Source organism: Barbus barbus (assembly GCF_936440315.1).
Source record: "Barbus barbus genome assembly, chromosome: 2".
NCBI classification, from domain to species: domain Eukaryota; kingdom Metazoa; phylum Chordata; class Actinopteri; order Cypriniformes; family Cyprinidae; genus Barbus; species Barbus barbus.
Genome location: NC_136730.1, coordinates 17,497,936 through 17,523,267, shown reverse-complemented (window position 1 = coordinate 17,523,267; position 25,332 = coordinate 17,497,936). Strand labels below are relative to the sequence as shown.

Genomic DNA, 25,332 nt, shown 5'->3' with positions numbered 1-25,332 from the left:
TTTATCCAAAGCGACTTACAATTGCTATATATGTCAGAGGTCGCATGCCTCTGGAGCAACTAGGGGTTAAGTGTAGGGCTGCAACGATTCCTCGAGTAACTCGAGTAACTCGATTACAAAAAATTATCGAGGCAAATTCATCTGCCTCGAAGCCTCTTTTAAATAATTTTAAAGCTCACATCACGTTCTTTCGCAATTATTATTTTTTGTATGACACAACGCGCTTACGTCACCCAAAAAGCGGAAGGAGACGCAAGTCGTTAGCGGTGTTTTGATTTGAGAGCGCGGGCAGCAAAATGGAAGATGCGAGCGGTAACAATGAGCAAAGAGAAGACTCAAACAAGAGAAAACGACAGAAAATGTCCAAGGTTTGGGATCATTTCAAATTGAAAAGTAAAGAGAACGCCGTGGTGTGTGTATATGGCAAGATCGAGCTAGCATACCACAACAGCACGTCGTCCATGCTACAGCATCTAAACAGAAAGCATCCACTCTACTCAAAGACCGGAGGACCGTCACCCGAGACAAGGTAATAAATTCAATGTAGCGTTAAATCAATGTGATTGCTAGTCGAGAGGAAGGCTGTTAAATAATGTACGTTAATTATGTAAGGGATAAACCACAATGCAATCCACAGTGCAATTTAATGAAAATATACCGCACGACGTTGTGATGTGTGATGCGGTCACGACATGCTGTGGAGGTGTGGTATATTTTCATAGAATTGCACTGGCCGTCATGGTTTATCCCTTACATAATAAACGTACATTATTTAACAGCTGTGGGGTAACTAACCAATGGAAATAATTTACTGTCAAAAAAGTTGTGAATGGCTTTTACGATGAAACATACTATATACTTTCAGGGCTAGATTACAGCATGACCCATACACAAAATAAATATATTTGAAATATGTTTTCACAATATATCTGAAATATATTTTTTGGAATATATGCAAATATTCGAAATTGGCCCAATAAATATATTTTAGTTATATTTCAGAATATATTTCAAAATGATAAATATAAGTGAACAACAATGCAAATATATTTCAGATATATTGTGAAAACATATTTCTTTTGTGTATGGGGAAACCTGTTGTGCATTTTAATAAGCTAAATTGCTTTTCCTCTTTTTCTCCCTCTCAGCACTTCACAACGGAGTATGGACAGCTTTGTTCGCCCAGCTCAGTCATGCACTGTTCAAATGTTGAAGTTTGAATAAATATTTTTTTTTTTGAGAAATAAAAGCCAAATGCTTGATCATTTTACAGCCACATCATTTTCGTTATGCATTATTTGTTTTGGTTGTTTAAAAACACAAAAAACGTTTTTATCCGATTACTCGATTAATCGATCGATTAAGTGCTGGATTAATCGATTACAAAAAGAATCGATAGCTGCAGCCCTAGTTAAGTGTCTTGCTCAGGGACACATTGGTGTCTCACAGTGGATTTGAACCCGGGTCTCTCACACCAAAGGCATGTGTCTTATCCACTGCGCCATCACCACCCGGTGATGGCACTTATCTCTAACTAACTATTAATTAAAATTTTTCTTTGCTTACATTTGATTAAATTGTATTAGTAACGACTAATAAGAGCTTTTTAAATTTTGTTCTAAATATTATATTCTAAAGTTACTGTTTTCCAAGTGCATGTCATTTCACGTGACTTGGGAGTGTGACGCTCACTCCCAAGTCACGTGAAATGACATGCACTTGGAAAACAGTAACTTTAGAATATAATATTTAGAACAAAATTAAAAACTCGGTTGCTAGTATATGCAGGATGGCTGCTTCACATAGTACTGAAATTGCAGATCTCCGAGAAACATTTATGTCTCCTGTGTGGGAACACTTTGGGAACACAAAGCGCACACAATCTGTCGTAACTGTTTCACAAAACTCTTAGGGTCCGTTCACATATCGCGTCTTTTGCGCGCTCAAGTTCGTTATTTAAAATGTAGACGCGTGGTATTCGCGCTCATAATGGAAGCGACGCGCTCGTTTTTTCCAGGCGCGTCCGTAAGTCTTCATAAGGTTTTCACACACTGTTGCTGGTATTTTGGCCCATTCCTCCATGCAGATCTCCTCTAGAGCAGTGATGTTTTGGTAATGGTAGCCTTTGTTACTTTGGTCCCAGCTCTCTGCAGGTCTATATATATATATATATATATATATATATATATATATATATATAATTGCTGTTTAGTGTGTGTGTTATATATATATATATATATATATATATATATATATATATATATATATATATATTTATATATATAACACACACAATAAACAGCAATAATAAATGAGAAATTATGAAAAATTACAAATAGTTTGTATATGTGTGTGTAAAAATAGTGTAATTTGTTTTGTAATTTATTTTTCATATATTGCTGTTGTAATATAACTTATTGTATCTTATAGTCAATTATAGAAATACACTAAACAATTTTGATTTACATGGTTGAATCCGTATTTACCACTAAATGTAGTTTTTTTATTTGTTAATGGATGTGCCCTACATGCTCTTTATAAATGTAGGCGTTTATGAAAACAGAAGAGAGCCATTTCTTATATACTGGTTTCATGCTAAAAGGTTTTGCCAACATGACAGAAAAATGTTGGTCAAGGTGAGAGGAGCTGCTCAAGAAAATAACTGCACACTAGCGGGATGCTTTTGTGGTTTACCAACAGAGACTTCCTGTTTGTGCATTGAATGATGTGAAGTCTTCTTTACTGGATGAGATGTCCCTCATGTACTTGAATGTAGTGGAAGGACAGTGTATATAAACTAGAAAGGAGTATATTCACTGTATTATTCCAGCGTGTAATTTCAGATTGCATTCAAATATTATTTATTCGATCTTAAATAAGAGAATTCGGTGTGATAGTCACTGTAGGCGTTTGCACACGTGTGTTTGTATGCGAGTCTTGATGTTTGTGTTGGAGACACCAAGCAAACAAGCAGCAGCTGGGAGCATGTATTAGCATGTCTGTCCTGCCGAAGTTAAACCCAGCCCAGTGAGAGATGTGTTCAGGATTGCAGAGGGATGAATTTCTCTGAGAGAGTGTCTCACACAACAGAACCCCATCCTCACACTGCTGTCATGCCCATGAAACATGAAACCAAACATGAGCTCCAGCATCTCTATTTCAGCTATTCAGTCCTCAGTTGGACAGCATGTGGGAGACGTTTCTAGAAGAAACTGGATTGAGAGGCTTGTTTAGAGCAGTGTTTCTGAAGTTATGGTCATTGAGGTAATTGGCTGGGGCAAAAAAACATTAAACTTAGAACTAATTAAACGATCTCTAATGTTTTGTGTTGTCGGCAGAAGAAATGCATACAGATTTGGAGTTTGAGTAAGTGAAAAGAACTGTCGTTTAAGGTCACATCTTTGAAACTTGTTGCCTAATGAGGTTAGCCAGCAGGTACTTACCTACAGCTACTGTGTTGCGTAATAGTGACTTTCACAACCTCAGAGATGGTTTTACAAGATGTTTGGTTCAGCTAGATGTGTGCCGCCTTTTTTGAACCGACCTCCTGGCCATGGTGGATTGGAGAGGGTGTTGTGTGTTGTGCTTGGCCCTCGCCAGATCATTAGCATTCAGATGGCCCTGTTCCCCTCAGATTCAGCCAGACCTGTATAAGGCTACATGTGCGTGTGCTTATGGGTAGAATTTCAAATATGCCAGTTATCCTGTAGGCAAACACATGCAATTTCAAATCACTGCTGTGCTGCTGATGACTTTACTATATATGGCTGTGTTATGTGGGGAATAAAAAAACAATAATAATTTTAACTAGTGGTCGGTGAACATGAGCTTTTTTTTAATTAGCTGGTGCAGATAATTGTCTAATGACAGATGGCTGTTATAATGCCGATAATTGCGAATATATTGAAAACCTATGAAATATAGAAAAATACAAATACATTAAAAAAGAATTTATCATAACTTAGTTTGTTACATTATGTTCTGTATGATTATTATGTTATTAGTGATGCACCGATATCGGTATCGGGCCCGATACCGTACTCTTACTCATACTCGTTAAAATACCCCGATACCAAACGCCATTATCATACAGCATAAACAGTGCTGTGTTCAGACAACAGAGCAAGAGAGAGCAGAAAGGAGTTACTAGAGATTAAGGACGTCTAAGAAGGACATCTAAGGACGTCTCTCTCATTCTGCATCAATACAGATGTGTACACACGTTGCATGTTTTGCTTGTTGATGTTAATTGCATTATTAACATCTTAGTTGCTTTGGAATATAAAGTTTCAGATTATAAAAAACACTGATCTATATATATATATATATATATATATATATATATATATATATATATATATATATATATATATATATATATATATATATATCTCTATTATAGATAAGTGTAAAAAAAACATGACAAGTTTAAGAAAATATGTTCATCACTGTTACAAGAATTATGTAGGCTATAGGAAAAGGAGTGGTTCCGTACTGTATTACAGGAAAACGTCTTGTGATTACAGTACTGAGCCGCTGCAGTGGAGCAGCTCTAATGTGCTATTAAATTAAAAATGAAATATCCTAGAGCCAAAAAATGGAACAGTGTAAGAAACAAAAGCTTATAAACAACTTGAAATACAGCTTGAAATACATTTTAATTGGGTTTTAATTGATAATTATGTGTGAAAATAACTCAAGGAAATATATGTTTGCTAAATAAACTAAGCCAATTAATACTATACATATTCTTTTGGTTTCTGTACCCAGTAAAAAAAAAAAAATCCACATGCAATGAAAATACAGGTATCGGCACTCTGTATCGGCAAGTACAAAAATTAAGAGTATGGGTGTCGACCAGTTCTGGGAAAAGTGGTATCGGTGCATCCCTATATGTTATATTAAATTATGTACATACAATTTAGAATTTAATTTCGCATAATGTTATAAAAATTCTCTATATATGTTCAACATATATTGATTTAAACACACATACAAATATATTATATATATATATATATATATATATATATATATATATATATATATATATATATAATAATAATAATAATAATACACTTGTAGGTTGCTTACAGTACGTTAGTAAAATCACAAACCTGAGTAAATTTACTTAAATTTAAGATATTATTTTTGTAAATCTAAAATGTATTATATGAACAATTATGTACATGAAATTAAGTTAACATACAAAATATACAGACAATATTTATTTAAAAATGAAAAATACATGTACTTGTAAATGGTTGCATGAATTGAAGATATTATTTTAATGAATATAAAAATACAAAATATCTGCATAAAATTTAATGAATATTTTAAACTATATATAAATATATGTAAATGTGTATGCATGTAGAAGAGCTACAGAATACCTCCGGTGTGTACCTCAAAACATTTATTCTTCACATTGTATAAGTCTTACGTTCATTTCTAGATGCTTTGTAGTTTGTAATACATAATGTGCTAAGTAATAATAGTGAGACATATCAGCAAAGAAGTCAATCATTACAGATGGTGTGATAAGGGCGACAGGCACTCGATGCCCTGCGTCTCACTGTGAAACACTCTCATGGAAGAAGAGAAAGTGTTTCAGTTTTCTCTGACACTGAAGTCTTACCTGCAGACAACTTCCTTCATACAGTATAGTATCATGAAAACACGTTGCACAGCAGTGCAAAGTGAGAGTCAACACTAACCCTTTAAACCACACAGTCAACTAAAAACTCAGCCATTGGATGACAAAGCTGTCACTCAAGGGTTGAAGGGGCGGGAAGAAAGGGTTTTAGTCCTTATGTCACGGTCACATGGATTCTCATGCGGTAGAGACGAGAGGCACAGCAGCACAACACTTGCGTCCCAGCCTGCACATGCTCTTGAGACGTAGCTCTTGACTGTCCTCAGCGTGGCCACAGAGCCTCAGGATGTACTTAATGATCACAGCCATGAAAGGTAGGACAGAGATTTCCAAGTTGGGACAGCTGTGGAAATGTGTGTGTATGTGCACTTGAGAGAATGAGTGCATTAGCTTGTGTTAATGTTTCTATCTTATAATGTCTCTTTGCATGTATATTGTGGTAATTTTGTTTTCAAAACATTGCATGGACTGTTCAGTGCACTGTTTTGCATGTTCATTTACGTGTTTTCTACGATTTTGAATTGCAAAGCGAATATTAGATTTTTTAGGATCTGTAGTAACGCGCATTAAAGCATGTGTGTGTTTGAGGGAACATCTCAGTCAGTCTGAAGCTGCCGTGAGCATAAGTTAAGTCGGTAAGTGTGTGATGCGATGCGATGGCGTCTTTCTGACAGCTCATACATGGGCGGCCATGTTGGCTGTTTGGCACAGCATGGGAATGTTGCCATGCTGGATGATTGGGGAATGTTGTTCCACTGACCTATTTATGGCAGGCAAGGGTGGACTGCCATAGGAGCGCCTGGCTGTTTATTCCACCAACGGCTGTGTTTTACTTAATCTCCCCACCCCCAACTCTGAATCACCACACGCACACACACACACACACACAGGCAATGCAAAATCTTGCTGGCAGCTGCCATTATCTATTAGTGATAAGGTATAGGGCATTGGAACATCTGTGTGAGCCTCCGCTGCTTTTCTTTCAAAGAGATTAGAGATTATTTCGGCACTTCAGATGTGTCCTCCTACACTGTTTTCAACCATCTTTTTGTCTAAGAACAAAGCTAGAAATTGTTGTGAAAGTACTGCTTTTCCTTGGCTGACCTGCTGACATCATGACTAAAGGTTAATAAGATTTCACCCTTAGTTGACTTGGTGGGAATTTGAGCAACTGAAACTCACGTACGCATAGGTTAATTTAGAGTCTTATTAGGGTTAACCGTGAAAGTTAATTATGTAGAATTTAAAGGGCTTGGTCATCATTCAGTTTGTTCTTGGAGCAGATGATTTGTTCATTTTTAAGTGTTTCTTTTCACCCTAATTACAGAGAATGAATGGATAAGCATTAGCTAATAAGAAAATAACGGTATAATGTCTGTGTTTGCAAAAATCTTTTATCATTGATGATAGCTCAGTTTAAGTCTAATATGTGCCAGAATGTTCTTTTCTCCTTTGTTATGATGGAGTGTTTATCTCAACCCGGTGTGAGCCAGTGTTGTCAACAGATTACAGAAACCCCAAAGGGTGGGAGTGAAGGGGGAGGGAACGTGTGTGTGTGTGTCTGTGCATGTGTATCTGCAGGCTTTGACTTTGGTTGGGTGCTGTGTTTTATGTTTCCTACTTAGACGGCACATCGGCACTTTCACACCAGGAGAGAAACCAAACATGTTAAACCACATCATCTCATGAGGAGGAAGTGACGCTTGCAAACAGCCTTCTGTGTGTGAAAGTCTGTGTTTGCGGATTATGATACGCACCTGTAAAATATTGGTTGGCTTGTAGGTGCTTGTCTGTAAAAGTGATGAAATTATAAAATTCTAGTGGTGGTCTAGGGGTTTTCAGGCTCTTATATTGACTGAAAATCTGAAGATGCAGCAGTTGACAGACTGTACTATTCAATATAGTATAATATTATACTACATTCTGTCCTATACTATACCTATACACACACAATATTTCACAAAATGAGGTATATTCACACACACACACACACACACACACACACACACCCTACCTCATATTTTGGAAAAAGTAGTAATACAAAAAAAATTGTATTTTGTAAAATATTATATTAAACAATATGCACATTATAAAACTGGTATTTTATAAGCTATTATAATATTAAATAATACCGAAATACATAATGCAGCTGCATATTGTATAAAGAATATTTTATATATATATATATATATAAGACTTCAGATGCAAAAGATGCAAAAAGTGCCGTCTGAAATTTTCATCTAAAATGAGCATTTTTATCCAGCTCCTGTGTTTAGGTTCAGTACATTTATTCTAATGGCAATGTATAGGTCCTTTTGCATCTGAACTCTACATATATGTGTGTGTGTGTGTGTGTGTGTGTGCGCGTGCGTGCGCGTGCATACGTATATGTATGTATGTGTGTATATACGTATGTGTATGTGTGTGTGTATATACGTATATGTATGTGTGTGTGTATATACGTATATGTATGTGTGTGTGTATATACGTATATGTATGTATGTGTGTGTGTGTATATACATATATATATGTATGTGTGTGTGTGTATATAAACACGTGTGTGTGTGTATATACACACACGCACAATGTATATAAACACACACTACAAAAAATTGTATTTTACAAAACATTAAGATATTACAGTGGGTGTGTGTATGTATTTATGTTTGCATGTATGTAGTGTGTATGTTTTAGTATAGTAAATTATTGCATTAAATCAAATTATATAATTCTAGAATATATGTATTTTTAAAAACGTATTTTGACATTATGAATTAAATGTTCTTTATATGCAGTCGCATTATGCAATGCAATATTAAAAGTATAATATTTTATAAAATACATTTTTTAAATGTGTGTTCATTTTTAGATTTTTGATTTTTGGAAGATGTACAAGGGCATTTCATCCTACTGTTCATGGTTGAAGTGATCTCAAAAATGGTCTACAGACTTAATCAGTCTTTAAGAATATCCACCACAATCTAATCTCTTTACACAAACTCTTGCATTGTTATACAGAATTCATGCGTTCACAATCCTCATCTGTATATGGCCCTCATGAACGCTCCTTTTCTGTAGTCTGAAATAGCAGCTCTGTAAGCCGCTCTCTTGCATCAGAGCCAAACAGTGGTACCTACTGCTGCAAGACTTCAGCGGCAGCTCTGGGAGAATGTGCCTTTGATGTATTAATCCATAATTCAGACCAGATTAGCGTCTTGTGCTTCAGAGTAACTAATTACTGCCGATTGGTTTTACATATCTAATGAGAGAGAGTGAGGATGCCCTTAATGAATACGGCATGCAGAACCAAAGGGGATTAGCCCTTTCTGTAATCATGAGAAAATAGTCATTCTCAAATTGCTCTGATGCCTTTGCAAATAGAGTCCGCAGCTGAAAAAAACATACGAGTCTGAGCGTATGTGACCGAGAGAAAGAGCGCGCTCTGATGGTGATGAGATGCGTTTTACTTTTTCATCCTGTACTGTATGTGCCTCAGGGCTGCCGGAACGACTGCATCGCTCTTCTCTAAATGGATTTCTCCTCCTGCTCTATTCCCTCAGCTCCCCTGTCAACAGCCTCGCACACCATCTCTGTGTGCTTTTCCACAACCAACCGCAGCCGAGCCGCTGAGGGGCTCGCGCACGACTAAGGCACACAATCCAGTGCACGCAGACGCACTCCTAGTTGGCGATGGTGTCTTGACTTTGATATTTACTGAAACATGGTGCTGTCGTGAAGCGAGCTCGTGGCTTAAGGGAGGATGGCATTGTCCTGCTGTAGTTACCCAAATGAATGTTGGATGTTAGAAGACCAGATTGTACTTACGGATGATGTCAGTCCCATGGGTGATTTCAACAGTCATAGCCATTTTTTCTGCTTGAATAAATGGAGGGTTTTATGTGGTGCTGCCGCGATTCATTCTTTTAAAATGTTTTCACTGTTGTTCTGGTAGCTAAAGCCTGAGGTTAGACTCTGCACAACAAACCTCAGGTCTTGTTCTCTCTGCATTTGCAAACTCAAAGGTCAGGAGCTGAGGAATTAGTCTTGATGTGATTACGGTCTCCACTGATCAGTTTAAAGGAAGAAAAGATTGTTTTAAAATACAAAAACAGATGTGCTTTGTCAAACAGTGTTATATCAGTGTATCCTATTGATTTGAGATTGATGATGGCCCACCTCTACTCAAAGACCTGCATTTAGTCTTTTCTGCTGCACTAAATAGAATTGCAAATTTTTCCGAACAAGTTTCCAAAGCACACTTGTTGATTTTGGTTGTTTGGCGCAAACTCGTGCCATCGTTTGAGCCAGTGTTGCTATGTTGGGCTGGTTGGACCGTTCAAACAAACAGAGAAATGTTAAAAGCATCACAGTGTTCCTGAGAAAAATTACTAACAAATGTCTTAATTAAAGCTGTCTTTGCATGTTAAGATGACACCGGAGAAAGTATTGTAGCAAAGACAAATGTGTTTTTTTTTTTTTTTTTTTCTGAAAGTGTGTTTCTGTCTCCTTGTAGCTCAGATTGAGAGTATTCCCTGTAAAATCTGTGGAGATAAATCATCAGGGATTCATTATGGTGTTATCACATGTGAGGGATGCAAGGTAAGGCAGCCAAAAAACAAAACAAAAAAAACACACACATCTCTTATGTCTTGTTAGCAAGATGCCAATGCATCAGTTTTTTTTTTTAGTTTTTTTTTTATGTATAATTAAGGCTGTTATACTCATGATCGTAATTTTTAGACTATACACTACCATTCAAAAGTTTGGGGTCATTAAGTGGTTTTTTTTTAACACTTCGCAAGGATGCATTAAATTAATCAAAAGTAGCATTAAAAACATTACAAAAGATTTCGAATTCAAACAAATGTAGTTTTTAAAATTTCAGTTCAGCAAAGAATCCTAAATATATTCCATGAAAATTATCCATGAAAATATTAAGCTGCACAAATGCTTAAACTGCACAAATGCATCAAATACATTGATGATAATATTACTTCGAATATTTCTTGAGCATCAAATCAGCATATTAAAATGATTTCTGAAGGATCATGTGACACTGACGACTGGAGTAATGATGCTGAAACCTCCGGCCCTTAACTTTTGAATGGTGGTGTAGATTATTATTGTTATTTTAGTTACAAATGGTATTCTATATTTCTGTCCCAAATTTTCACTTTCTGTCATGTTGTAATGGCCAAAATTTGAAGAATAAAATAAAACCACACTGCTTTGGGTTCACAGTGCACATCAAAGGCTTATTTATACTTGTCTGAGTGTGGCACGAACCACCACAGAAGGAGCTTGTGCTCACTAGAGTGCTCTAGAGACATTTACATTTCATGCATTCTTCATGCATATGAGTTCATTTGGAGCTCCCATAACGCACCACTGCACTGGAAAGAGAAGCATAAAAATGTGCATTTGCATGGAAATATGCAGTGTAAAAAACCCGTCATATTTAGTTACTGTACTAATTGAAGAGTTAATAAATCATTCTGAAATGTGCTGCAATGCGAACTTCAAAGATGCAAGCTAGAGGTGACTTATTGTTGGGTTCTCGCTCTCTCTCTCTCTTTCAGGGTTTCTTCAGGAGGAGTCAGCAGGGCACTGTGTCATATTCATGTCCTCGGCAGAAGAGCTGTCTGATCGACCGTACCAGCAGAAACCGCTGCCAGCACTGTCGCCTGCAGAAATGCTTAGCAGTGGGCATGTCAAGAGATGGTAGGCTCAGTCTCAACTCTCACAGCAGTCTGAGTGATATGCATGTGGCTACTGGTGTATATAATTCTCCTGAGATGTATGTGACAGTAATGTTTAAATGTAAATATACCATTCGTTTTCTCCATAGAGAACCATAACCAGAGCTTTGATGATATTGAACAGTGGCATATATGCTAATCTAATATTTTTATTTATTTATTTCAATTGTGCCTTTCACGTTGCTTTTAGTAGTAGTTCAGCCCTTTATAAAGATCTTGGCTACTTACTTGTTAAACTTGGTGACACTTTTTCCATTGTTAACTTACATTAGTTAACATAAACTAACAATGAAAAACACTTGAAAAACATTAATTTATTCCAACATTAACCAGTATATTAGGAAGTCAAAAGTTCATATTATTTAAAGGACCTCACATAAACTAACAATAAACATATTAAATTTTTACTACTAACTAACATAAATACTGTAGCAAAAACTGTTCACTGTTAATATTAGTTTGTGTAAAGTTACTACACTGAAACAACCATTTTCACTCAGAAATTGCTAGTAAATTCTACAGCTACAAAGAATGGCAAGTAAAATATTAAATTACATATGAAATTTTGAAGCAGAAAAACTGAAGGAAATATTTTTTTACAGTGAAATAGGACCTTACTGTGAAGTGTTACCAATACTGTGAGATGTTTAGTATGATATTAGCATTATTAATGAGAAACTGTTCACTCACAGCTGTTAAATTCGGCCGGATGTCTAAGAAGCAGAGGGACAGTCTGTTCGCAGAGGTTCAGAAACACCGTCAACAGCAGCAGGAGGAGAAAGTGGGTGATGACACAGAGAAGGGGCGGGAACCTCAACCTCCTGGAGAGGCGGAGCCACTCACGCCCTCTTACGCCCTGTACACCAATGGTGTCACAGAGCTCCCCGATGACCTCAGTGGATACGTGAACGGTCAGACCCAAGAGGAAAGAAAGGCGGATTCAGCGATTGGTGGATTTTACCTAGACGTTCAGCCCTCTCCAGACCAGTCTGGTCTAGACATGGATGGCATTAAACTAGAACCTGTGTGCGACCTCAGCTCGGACTCTGGCTTAGATCAATATTGTTGCTATAGCAATGGAGACTCTTCACCTCCTGACAATGACTTGGGTAACAACTATCAAATACTAATCACTTACAAAAATATATATTCAAAATTATATTTTATTTCATTTTTTTATTGCTATATTTTTTTTATTTGAGAATTTATTCAATTTGTTATTCCATTGAATATATAACAGATATTAAAAGAGAATATTTTTTACTTTTTTTATCATTTTAGCTATTAGTTACTTTGGCATCATTTAAGAAAGAAAATAATATGAAATTAAATTACATAGTGCCACCCTACATAATTATACGGGATGCTGCCATTATGGGCATGATTGACAGCTGTGGGGTTTGAAACAGCAGGGGTCTGTGAACTCACCTCCATGGCCCATTTAACATGTCATTAGTCAGAAGTGCCTCATTACCACAGACCAGTCAAATACTAGCACAGGACTTTTTGAATAAGTCTTAATGGTTTTGTTTTAGAAAATATGTGGCAATAAATACTACTTCAATATGTCTGATATGCATTTCACAAACCGAGGAGTGTGTGTCAGCTCCAGCTGTTTGACTCGATTTGTGTGTTTCTAACACAGAACATCTGTCAGAGAACATCTGCAAGTCTCACATGGAGACGTGCCAGTATCTTCGAGAAGAGCTACAGCCCAGCAACTGGCAGACAGTCTTACAGACCGACCTGGATGCATATCAAAAGAAGGTGTTTGCTTATGTCCATTTGGCTCTGTGTGTACACCTGATATTAACATCTCGAGACAAATCATAACCACCACTGGATTTTACAGCTGGAAGTGACTAAAAGTATTGTTCGCTATGTATTATAAGTAGTAAGGTCAGATAAAGCACAAAAAGAGTATAAAACAGGACAAGTTTGTACTAATTATTTCATTTGTTTTCCCCACATTTCTCTGTTGTTGTTGTATGTAAATGGATGGATAGAAAGATGGATGGATGCACTTGAATGATCCCTGAGGGGAATAATCAGGTATGTGTACTAACAGACCCTTTCTCTGCACCATCTAGACTCAGGAGGACATGTGGCAGCTATGTGCGGTTAAAGTCACTGAAGCTGTGCAGTATGTGGTTGAGTTTGCCAAGCGCATTGATGGATTCATGGAGCTCTGTCAGAACGATCAGATCGTGCTGCTCAAAGCAGGTACGCCTCAGATAAACCTCTAAACATATCCAAGTTCACATAACAGCATCAGAGTAGTGACAAACTGGGGCAGAACCACTGAATAATGAGCGTGTTTTTCTGCTTCTCAGGTTCTTTAGAAGTAGTGTTCGTGAGGATGTGTCGGGCATATAATTCCCAGAACAACACTGTCTTTTTTGACAGTAAATATGCTGGGCCGGAGGTCTTCAAAGCATTGGGTGCGCATTAAGAACTGGATTCCACTTTTAAAGGAAAAGGAAATAGCAAATGGAAATGCAAAGCGTTAACCAGTGTTTTGTTATGCTTTTTTTAGGCTGTGATGATCTCATCAGCTCTGTGTTTGAGTTTGCGAAGAGCCTGAACTCTCTACAGCTCAGTGAAGATGAGATCGGCCTGTTTTCAGCATATGTGCTGTTGTCTGCAGGTGAGGGAAGAAAAAAAGGCCAATGTCGCATCTTGCATTTGGCTATTGTTGTACATTCTCTGAATATCAGGGTTGTCATTAAATCATAATTAAATTAAAAATGCCTTTTAAATTTCAATTTAGTTCCTGAATTTGAAGTGAAGTACCAAACTTGATTCAGGATTGCAATTTGAATTTTATATATATATATATATATATATATATATGCACACGTGTTTTTTTTTTTTAATTGTAACAAAAAAAATGCTGTTCTTTTTTCATGCATGAATCCTACAAAAAATGCAAAAAAAGTAATGACTGCTTACTGCAGGAATAAATTACATTTAAAATATATTAAAATAGAAAAGAGTCATTTTAAATTGTAATAATATTTCACAGTATTACTGCATTTACTGTGTTTTTGATAATAGAAAATGAGAATTCTTTCAAAGCATTTAAAAAAAAATCTTACCAACCCCAAACTTTTGCATATTTCATCATATTTCAGAACGTCAGTTTTGTGGTCCAGGGTGGAAGAACAGTTCATGGTCCCGCTTTATGTTATGTGGACTTAGATGCTATGTACTTGCATTTAAATTAATCAATTTTTACAAATCATTTGACCACTTGATACAATTTACCTACATGAAATTACATCTGTAATTAATTTGTGTAATTACATTTATAGTTACACTGTAACTATAAATGTAACCTTAAACCTACCCATACCACCAAACCTGTCCCTAACCTTACCCGTATCCCACCTTAATAGCAGAAGAAGTGTTTTGCAATACAATATGAACACAATAAGTAAATAGTAATTAAGGCCATCTAATATAAGTGGGACTTAGTTCATTTCTAAGAATGCAGTACTTGTGTTCTTTGAATTGTAATTTATTAAATTCTTCTTTATCTAATTCCAATTTATCCTCCTGAGGGGTGACCACTTCAAATCCAATTCCAACTCATCCGAATTTTGGCCAGCTCTGCTGTGTATCTGTTACACAGTGTATCTGCTGCAAATCCGTGTAGGTGCTGAACTCATTATGTGTGTGTAGATCGCTCCTGGCTGCAGGAGAAGAGCAGAGTGGAGAAACTCCAGCAGAAGATCAAGATTGCCCTCCAGAACCTCCTGAAGAATAACCAGAGGGATGAGGGAATTCTCACAAAGGTATATATACTCATGTTCGCAATTACCTTTGTAGAAACTAGTTTTATTTACTCATCTGATCACTGTTTCCCAAGTCAAATTTCTCTTAAGAACAGCCTTAGAACTACCAGTTCTGATGTTCTGCTTGTCCCCCCTCAGCTTGTCTGCAAAGTGTCCACCGTTCGGATGTTATGCCGTCGCCATATGGAGCAACTGAGCACATTCAGAGCTCTTTACCCAGAAACGGTCCACACACGCTTCCCTCCGCTCTATAAGGAGCTGTTTGGCTCGGACTTTGAGCAGGTTCTGCCTCAGGAGGCCTGATAGAGACTTATCTTAATACTGCACAGATTCAGAAAAAAAGAGATGGAGAGAGAGAGAGATAATACTAACATGCTGACAAGAACTCTAAGCTCACTTCAGCCTCAGTTCATGTACACTTCATTTTCACAAAGCACTTCTCAGAGTCCAGCCCCACTTTGAACTTGCCGCGTCGGCCGAAAACTGGTGGTCCCTTAGAAGAGGAAACTTCCGATGCAAGAAAAAAAAAATACTGGTGATGTCTTGTAATGTGAATCAGTGCATTCCTCCATGCCACAGCTTTAAATTTCAGCCTCCTGTTCTGACTGCATGAGATCTCAGCGGAAACGCCCACTGCTTTTGACCGCCCCAGCATCGCCCTCTACTGGCCATAGACAGTAACGAAGTGTCTGGCTGGGGTAGACGAAGACAGGAAATGAACGTCTGGAGCTGAAATCCCTGTCTTTTTTCTCCGGTGCCACAATGAACAGCCCACGTTGGTGCTAACGTCACAGCACTGCCCTTTACTGACCACTTCCAGTATACACACTTTCAGCAGGGACATAATTTGGCGAAACCACTGCCCCAGCCCCAGGAGAAGACAGTGGACGAGGCATGACATGGGACTCAAACTATGAGACCTGAATCATACTGAAACTTTTTCGATCAAATGGCATGTTCTGAGGCTGTGAGCTCAAATACGTGCATATATTCTGGTTATATGGTTAGTTAAATCATGCAATGTATGATGTGTAGAACCTAACGAAAGGTAGCACTTTGTGTTTTTCCCAGCAATAAACGATTTCAGTTTAATTTTTGAAAAAAAAAATCTGAAGGAACATGCCGTTATTTTAGATCGGTGAGATCTGAAATACTTGTTTGTTTTGTTAAATCTCTGTCTTTTTAAGCCAGCTCGCGTTGTTTAGACGGTGGTGTGACACCCTGTTGTGCCATAGTGATTCTGTGATTAGATTTCCGTCAAAGTGAGCTGAGTGGAGCGATGATTGACAGATGAGGGGCATGTGTTGACATTCCAGGGGATCTAGCAGTTCGTATTAAATGTCATGGGGATTGGAGGTGGTTGGCGTTGTCCCTTTTTGAGATACGTCTAGACGATTTTTGCACCTAGTAATGCAGCTCATCAGGGAAGAGGAGAGAATAAAAATGGTCACTTAATTTTTTTCTTTCTTTAATTTGCAGCTGTGTACACAGGCTTGTTTTTTAATAGATGTTGGATCTTTGTGTCAATATCTTTGTGCCCCTTCAACACGCGCGTTTGAACCAAATTGAATGCATTTAGCACGCAGCCTACAAACAAGGACAAGCAATAACCTTAGTAAAGATGTTCCGATCTGACATCTGTTTAATGTTTTTTGTAAGGGCTGGCACTGCTTTACCTGTAGTATTCTTGTTCGTATCTGTTCCGTGAAAGACAATCCATCAAATATCTGACCTCATAAAAGGGTATTTTGGGACTGCTCAGGGAAACTGTTGTTTTATAGTTGAGGAGGAGAGTGAACGTGTCCGTAACTGCAAGGGGACGGCATTATAGTACCGTCGTTTGAAAAACAATGTGTAAAAAGTAGTGAAATATGAAATTGTCCTCTTCGAGAATCAGGGTCAGGTGTGGAAATGAAGAATTATCCAAAATAATACTGAGCAGAAAGCAATAATAATGGCATAATCTAAAAATCATGTTTTGAAAATTGCATGCAAATTCTTTAAATGCAGAACATTGTTTTTGTTTGGTTTGAAATTCACTTGGTTTGGCCTCTCCCACGTCCTGATGTCTTTACCCCCTTCCCATTTCTTTAGAAACCTGATTTGGCCTGTGTATTCTCGGTGAATATCTTTTTAGCGATCCTCAATCCCACTGTTCGTGCTGGTTCTATCAAACTTTTTGGTTGGCTATTAAAGAAGTATTATGGCACTTAAATGGTTAGCGAATTAATTTCTTACACTCATCAATTAAACGCATTGATTTCTGATCTAATCGAGGTTCAGTATGAATTATAGCTGTTTATTATTATGACATGTGTAACGTGTGGTGTTATCTGTGTGCTAGTCCAGAGGCCTGGAATGTTCTTTCTTTAATTTGCCAATTATTCATTAAATGTCCATCACTAAGGCGGTATTGTATTTTTCTCTTGCTTTGGTTTTGGGGCATGAGTACTTAATCTTTCTATGTATATGTTAAGATGAGTAGCCTTTCACAGTAACACAGTCCCTTTTAAGGTTGTCATATTTTCACTGACAAATGACCAAATGTTTTGTATGATATACACACCATAATATGCTAATCATTTGAGTGGATCACAGTTTATACTGAAGAAAAACGTCCTTTTGTTTTGAAGGTTTTTCCTCTGTATATTTTTCCATCCTTCATTTTTAACAGATTAACCAGTGGTCTCCTTTTGATTTAATCCACAAGCACTCTTCAACTAGTTCTCCAGTAGATCTGTAGAAAGTCCATTTCTTCCTATTTGTTCGATTTGAGGTATTTTGCCTTTGTTTTGTATATACACCTGTACAAAAATGCAAAAGTATTGTTTCTTTGAAATACAGTTTTCATCTAATGTTGTGATTTTTGTATTTAGAGGTTTAACCCCCTAAATTACTTTTATTAAAGACGCATGTCACACATTGACGAATAGTGTGTTGAACGTGCTGACAATTAAAAAAAAAATCCCACAGCTTGTGATGAAAATGAATTTCATTGTCATTTTTCTCTTGCTCTCTGTTCTATGACCATTTAGTAAGTTAATTCTAGGCAGCTTCAGCAATTTTGATGACCTTAAATAAGTTATATGAATATAATCAGCCTTTCTCTAAAACTTTAAATGCTAAAAAATGGTTTAAACAAGATGTACAACATTTAAACTGACATTTCTTGTTTTAATTTGTCCCATAAACAACTGTTGTTTTTATTGAAGAATACTTAGCTTTTCTGGAAATGTCTGAAATCTACAAAGCAATTTTTACTTAAATGATATCCAGAAAATCAAATGATCCTACTTCCTGAAGTGTGTATGTGAACTTTAAAGTGACTACAGCATTTTCATCTAGAAACAGGCCTTTGAAACAGAAAAAAAGTTTGTTCTGTTTAAGCTGTGCTGATTTACCTGAAATGGTCTGCTTCCAATCTAAAGTGTTGTAACACTTTTGAGTAATGATGGTATTTGCTATCGAGGGACTGACCTTTATTTATGTATAGGATGAATCACCTCATTATGGTATATCATTGCTCAGTGCTTGTTGCATGCGTTGCCATGGATGCAAGTCTAGAACACTGATTGCTAAGGAAACACATGACCCATAAGATGGACTTTTATTGTACATCTACTCTGAGCTACTGTAACAGTCACTTTCACTTAGCTTTATTTGCATATAGTTAAGTGAGGCACAAAGAACAAAATCAGAACAGATTATAGTCTACTGGTATGAGCTGTGTGTGTATCTGGTATTCCTTACATTATGGGGAACAAATATCCCCACAATGATAGTAATACCAGTAAATTTTGACCTTGTGGGGACATTTTTTTGCTCCCCGTGAGGAAAACCGCTTATACACCATACAGAATGAAGTTTTGAGAAAATCTAAAAATGCAGAAAGTTTTGTTATGAGGGGTAGGTTCAAGGAACAGAAAATACAGTATAAAAACCATTACACTTATGGAATGTCCCCATAAAACATGGAAACCAGTGTGTGTTTGTAGTGTCAGTGTACAAACTACTCTCGCTATAAAACCCAGCCCACTGTTATCACTGCTGCTATGACCGAGAGCACAGTCAGACATTGGCAGAAACTGTTGATTGAGGAATACTTCTCCGCCTTTAGCAAACATACTTCCTTTGAATCTCTAAACCACTCTGGTTCTCCCAATACTGCACATACACCATATGTGAAGCAGTTTAATACAATATGGATCCAAATGAACATGTTGAGTCTGCTAAAGATGTATAAATAGCTGTTTAACTCATTCTTTTGAAAATTTATATTTAATAATTACATCAGAGAAAGACTCGATGGTGGTTTTATCCCCAACATTTTTAATAGGAAGCCAAATTTGTTTACTTCTTAATCCTCAATAATGGTATGAATCGAGTTTTTTTCATTCTAAATGATTGTATGATTAATTAAACTGTATGGTGCGTTGTCATTACTGTTCCCGTCATGTAGTTACCCGGTGAATATGTTTGCAGAATGTATTAAACATTGAGGAATGTTGAACTGGGATTAGTGGAATATTTAAATAATCAAATCATATATTTTAGAAACCTACTTTAGTTTCAGGATGTAGGCTATGTTCTTTTTTTATTGCCATTATAGTTTAGATTTTAAAAATATAGAATTTTTCTTTTCTTGCTATGCTGCTTTTTTATTTTACACACCACACGTGTCTTAATTCATATCCTCTCTGTCAGGAACAGGAACGTGGGTAGTAGGAGCCTCACACCACTATTTCTCAGCATTCAACATAATGTCATTTGTGTCCAAACTGACAGCTTTTCCATGTAATTTAAACACATATTGTACATACATGCTGAATAACTGAAATTTGCCTACAACCGTGATGTCAGAGATGAGGAAAACTCTGTATGGATTTATGTATCAAACTTGTGGAATCACAGTTACCAAATCCTTGGTCATTAATAATGACACAGACTTCTTGCACATATTTGAAAATGAATGACTCAATTTACCTGAAGAGATTTACATGTTGACAGTTCGGGAAATTTCTCCCCAGTTTCTCATTTTGTCAGTGTTCATTTTCAATGTAACAACATTTCCAAAATGCGATCAGAAGTATGATGAATTCACATCAAATTAATATGTAATTTCTAACAATGCAAGATGAAAAATAGTATAGTATATAGTATATACTATAGTAGATTTTTGTAAGGAATGTGTAAATGAATAACTAATCAGAATCTTTAGGGTCTTCATCTTGAGTGGGTGTAGGTGTGGGTTGATAGGAGGAGACGGTGAGTCATTGGCTGACTGCATTTAAAAGGTAATCCCATACACAGAGATACAACTGGAACTCCACAGCTACACCTTCACTCTCCACAGCATCTCAGGTAAGACTCTGGTCCTCTGTGGTGATTCGCCATTGATTAGAGACTGAGAAACATAAAATGGATCTCTTGACAGGACTGCTGTAATGAATCTTACCAGAAGACTAGCATTGTCATATTTTTATTGCGACTTGTACTGCTTCTGTTTTCTCTGTCCTGTTTAATCTGCAGAAGGAGCTGTATTTTTCTTGCTGTGTGTGTGTGTGTGGTATTTTTGTGACATATGAGAACAAATTTGTATAATGGCATGGGTATTACAAGGAGAAGGTGACTTATGAGGACATTTCCCCATGTCTCCATATTTCAAAAGGCTTATAAATCATACAGAATTAGTTTTTCTGAGAAAGTAAAAATGCACAAAGTTTCCTGTAAGAGGTAGGTTTAGGTGTAAGGCAATAGAAAATATGGTTTGTACAGTATAAAAAACATTACGCTTATGTAATGTCCCCACAATTCAGAAAAACAAGTGTGTGTGTGTGTGTGTGTGTGTGTGTGATGGTCAGAGATTCAGTGGTCTGTGGAATGTGTACAGGGTGTGTGTCTGGGTGTGCCTGAACAAAGTTCCTGCAAACCCTTCAGAGCTCACCTCGTAATGTATAGCGCAGAGAGAAAATTATTTCCTGTTAGCGCTGTAGGGGAAGTTTAACCGCTGTAGTATTGCTAAGGGACAACAGCACAACAAAAAGCTTTTTTTGTCTTTTTTTAATACCATGAGAAATAACTTTCTCCGTGACACCTTTAAGGGCAATAAAATGGTTATTGATTTGCATTATTGCTTGTGATGACACTGAGCTGGGCCTTTATCTACCCAGTCTAATCACTGTATCTATGACAACAATCACTTAGACCTTTGAAACAAAGGGTGAGGTTGTATTTAACAGTGGCTTAAAACACAGATTGTTTCTCCTGTTTCATCTACTCATTGTTCAACTTGGATGATTACATGTGTTCTCTGTCCTCTGCAGGAAAATGGCTTTAGTGTCTGAGATTTTGACTAAACTTACATTGAGTTATGGAGGGGTAAGTTATTAGTTGTAACATAAAATGTAGTATTATCACAAAAATTCAACAAACCAAATACACTTCTTTGTACGTTGAAGTGGCTATTAAGATTGATTGTTTGTATGTTGTTTTTTTCATTCTATCCATAATGTTTTATATATTTCTATATCTAAATTTTCTTGATATATTTTCAGGAGAGAGAACCTAAATGCCCTACAGTGGTCCCAGCTTATGATTTTAACCCAGAGCAGGATGCAGCCAAAATAGAGACAGCCATCAAAACCAAAGGTAAAGGATGGTGCCATAAACACTTAACATTTGCATTGGAATCTGTAGATTTGATTTTGCACCACAGATTATATTTCTAGTGGAACAAAATAGAGTCCAACAATTCATAATTGTTTCACTGAAATATTTGTTTCATTGCCTTTATATTTGCTTAGCAGACAAACTGAGCTTTGGCTTTCAGCTTCACCTTAAACAGGATGCGTGGTGCTTTAAGACTCTTAATTAAGGTAGAATGGTTGGTGAGCCCTTCTCTGTTGAAATAGATTTGTAAATAATTAATGGTAACTGCCAAATATGAGTCAGTGTCTTGTAAGTATTTGGGTAGAATCTTGAAATATAGGCTATGTATTTTAATTCAAAAGAGGCTAAATAAAATGGGTTTGTGTTAAACTGCTAAGATATAGGCACAATCTGTGATGCTGTAGTACTCACACTGCTATTTAATGAATATCAAGGCTAAGTGTGTGAATGAGTTTGATTGCACATATGTATGCCAGTAGTGTCAGTGTCTCATATTAGCTGATGACTATTTAATGATTTTATATAGGAAATAAAAAGGTGCAATTAGTCCTTCAGCGCCTTATCTTAATGACGCTCTACTGCGGCTTTCTTTCTCAATCCCTATCTTCTCCTCTCATTCTTGCCTTCATTTATTCATTCAGGTGTTGATGAGCAGACGATCATTGACATTCTGACAAAACGCTGTTGCTCACAAAGAAGCGAAATTGCGTTTGAGTATGAAAAACGGGCAAAGAAGGTACACACCATAATTATTTATTACAAAAATTGTGGACTATCTATTAAAAAATGGATTATCTTACCATTATGAAGTACACTGATATGTATAATAAATATCTTGTATATCAAAGTTCCAAACAACCTGACACTGTTTGTGTTGTAGGATTTGGTAAGTGCCCTGAAGGGAGCGCTCTCAGGCTCTTTGGAGCATCTGGTTCTGGGGTTGATGAAGAGTACCGCACAATATGACGCCTCTGAACTGAAATCAGCAATGAAGGTATGTTTACATAGATCTGTACTTGTTTATGAACGCTGCTTGTTTACTGCTTGTTAGTGTATTCATATATCACTGTATTCATGTGACAGTATGTTGTTTTTTGCAGGGTCTGGGCACTGATGAGGAGACTCTTTTTGAAATTGTCTGCTCTCGCAATAATGAAGAGCTCATGGAAATCAAAAAGGTTTACAGAGAGAGTGAGTGATGCTGGCCCTTAAAAGGCATAAAAGCGCACATACATTAGTATTCACATCCCTTTCTTTTTCTTCTTGCAGTGTTTAAGAAGGAGTTGGAGAAAGATGTTTCTGGGGACACATCTGGTGATTGCGCTAAGCTGCTCCTGGCCCTTGTACAGGTAACTTAATAGATTACTATAACAGTTATTTGTGGTAATTATGATCAGATTCCGCTTTTTTGCACAATATGCAACAGGTAATTCCTTTACCGCCAATACAGTATAGCTTGCAAACTGCAGATTCTGCATTGCTGTACTCACACTTTATTCATTCTTGTTCACAGGCCAAAAGAGATGAGCCGAGTAACGTGGTGGACTATGAGAAGATCGACAAAGATGCAAGAGTGAGTAGAGCCCTTTTAACTGAGGAAATTCAATTGATTCAGTCAGAGTGACAGTATATTTATTCAGCATGATTAAAATAACATTATGGTATTCTAAAACCACTGTGCATTCAGATGACTTTTGTTAGGAACGCTGGAATAACAAAAAGGTTACTTTTTGTAATTTTTGTAAAAATATTTAGGCTCTTTATGAAGCTGGAGTGAAGAGAAAAGGAACTGATGTGACCACCTGGATTTCAATCTTCTCTGAGAGGAGTGTCTCACACTTGCAGAAAGGTGACACCTGAACAGAGCTGTATTTGAAGTCAATTGCCATTATTATTTGTGCAACAACCTAACCAACACCTCTTTTTCTTAGTGTTTGAAAGGTACAAGAGATACAGCCCATATGACATTAAGGAGAGCATTCGAAAGGAGGTGAAGGGAGATCTAGAAAAATCCTTCCTCATACTAGGTATCTATCAGCTGTCCGTTCTTCACATAAGCTGTTAAAACACTTGGATATAGAGATGCATGGCAGATTTGATGATGGTTATGCCTGTCCGCTCAATTACTCTTTCACACTCTCACACTTTTCTTGGGAATCCCTTCTTCATGTCTTTTTAACATAATCACAAGCTGTTAGATGAGGAACATTTTGTGGAAAGTCCTGTGGAAATGCACATGGCAAGAAGCCAGAGGAGAAGTGAAGAGAGACTCCTATCAAAGTCTGAAAAAACAGAACACGTAAAAATGTCCTAAAATTGATCTCTGTCTTTCTGCAGTTGAGTGCTTGGAGAACAAACATCTGTTTTTTGCCAGCAGACTCAGTGACTCTATGAAGGTGAATATCTCATTTTGGCTGTAGGTCATTTGACATAAAGAGGTGACCTTGGCTGATTTTGAGTTGTGTTGATCAGTTTGTGAAAAAGTGTGTCTATACCGAACATTTTGATTTTGATGTTTGCAGAGTAAAAGTGTTAAAGAGAAAGTCATAACCCGCATCATCGTCTCCCGCTGTGAAGTTGATCTCGTGAAGGTCCGTGCAGAGTTTAAGAGGAATTTTGGAAAATCTCTGTACCAGACAATTTTAGTAAGTTTCCATTTGTCTCTTTTCTTATTTGTTCTATTATTTACCTATCTCTACTTTTCTTTCTGCTCTTAGTTTGCCTTCATTCAAGAAGCATTTTAATCAGAATGTTTCTCTTTGTCTTTTTCTCCTCAGGAGCACACCAAGGGGGACTACCAGAGAGCTCTACTGAACCTCTGCGGAGGAGATGACTAAACATCTGTAATCTTCTGCTGCTTATGTCCAGCAGTGAAGACTTTCTGAAATGATTAGTTAAAAATGCAGTATTATTATAAGCATGCTTTGTGTTTTCTTATGTTTGATTGTTATGTACTATTACTTTAACTGATCACATTTCACTCAAAGGAATACAGAAGGAAGAATTTTAAAATAAGATTTTTTAATTGTTGTTGATATTAATAAAACACTTCTAAGTACTTGTGGTTTTTAAAATGTGATTTGGGTCTAAGATTTGTCAGAACAAATTATTTGAAAACTCCTTCACAACTAGAGGTCACTACAGTCATTCCTGTCGTTCCAAAAAAAGTTTATTTAATACACACGCGCACACACACACACATTCATTTTTTTATGAACTATCCTCCTCTGATACTCCTAAATAGGCATAATTCAACATTTTATTTTTTCCATATACTCATTCTTCAGTCTCAAATAACAACAGAGGTGGGGATCTACTAGCTTGACTTTTTTATATCTTGTAGTGATACAATGCAGGTTATCTGTCCAAATGCATGCTTTCATGAGAATTGTGACATTACATTGTGAGATGTCAGCCCTATAGTCCAGTTTCCATGAGCAGCACATCCTCA

General features: G+C 36.8%; 2 protein-coding genes across 3 annotated transcripts in view; both read left to right on the top strand.

Annotated features, from left to right (window-relative positions):
* LOC306883858 (nuclear receptor ROR-alpha B-like) overlaps positions 1–18,194 on the top strand; it is a 45,516-nt gene extending 27,322 nt beyond the window's left edge. The window contains exons 1-10 of one of the 2 annotated variants that reach the window (XM_079439347.1): positions 5,829–5,970; positions 10,170–10,255; positions 11,236–11,377; positions 12,108–12,524; positions 13,061–13,182; positions 13,506–13,638; positions 13,749–13,856; positions 13,952–14,062; positions 15,100–15,212; positions 15,351–18,194. In XM_079439347.1, coding sequence (XP_079295473.1) covers positions 5,943–5,970; positions 10,170–10,255; positions 11,236–11,377; positions 12,108–12,524; positions 13,061–13,182; positions 13,506–13,638; positions 13,749–13,856; positions 13,952–14,062; positions 15,100–15,212; positions 15,351–15,515 — 1,425 coding nt within the window. In that variant the 5' untranslated portion in view covers positions 5,829–5,942 and the 3' untranslated portion in view covers positions 15,516–18,194. Of the gene's footprint in view, positions 1–5,828; positions 5,971–10,169; positions 10,256–11,235; positions 11,378–12,107; positions 12,525–13,060; positions 13,183–13,505; positions 13,639–13,748; positions 13,857–13,951; positions 14,063–15,099; positions 15,213–15,350 lie in introns of those variants that run through there. The other variant, XM_079439346.1, reaches the window with a different exon arrangement.
* Positions 18,195–21,539: 3,345 nt separating this feature from the next.
* LOC306879628 (annexin A2-like) lies at positions 21,540–24,718 on the top strand (the record flags this gene model as incomplete). The annotated part of the gene is made up of 12 exons (XM_079432732.1): positions 21,540–21,590; positions 21,767–21,860; positions 22,523–22,617; positions 22,762–22,875; positions 22,982–23,072; positions 23,151–23,230; positions 23,395–23,454; positions 23,637–23,730; positions 23,813–23,908; positions 24,219–24,277; positions 24,404–24,526; positions 24,659–24,718. 12 exons carry the CDS (start codon positions 21,540–21,542, stop codon positions 24,716–24,718), a joined length of 1,017 nt encoding a protein of 338 aa, XP_079288858.1.
* Positions 24,719–25,332: the final 614 nt, after the last annotated feature.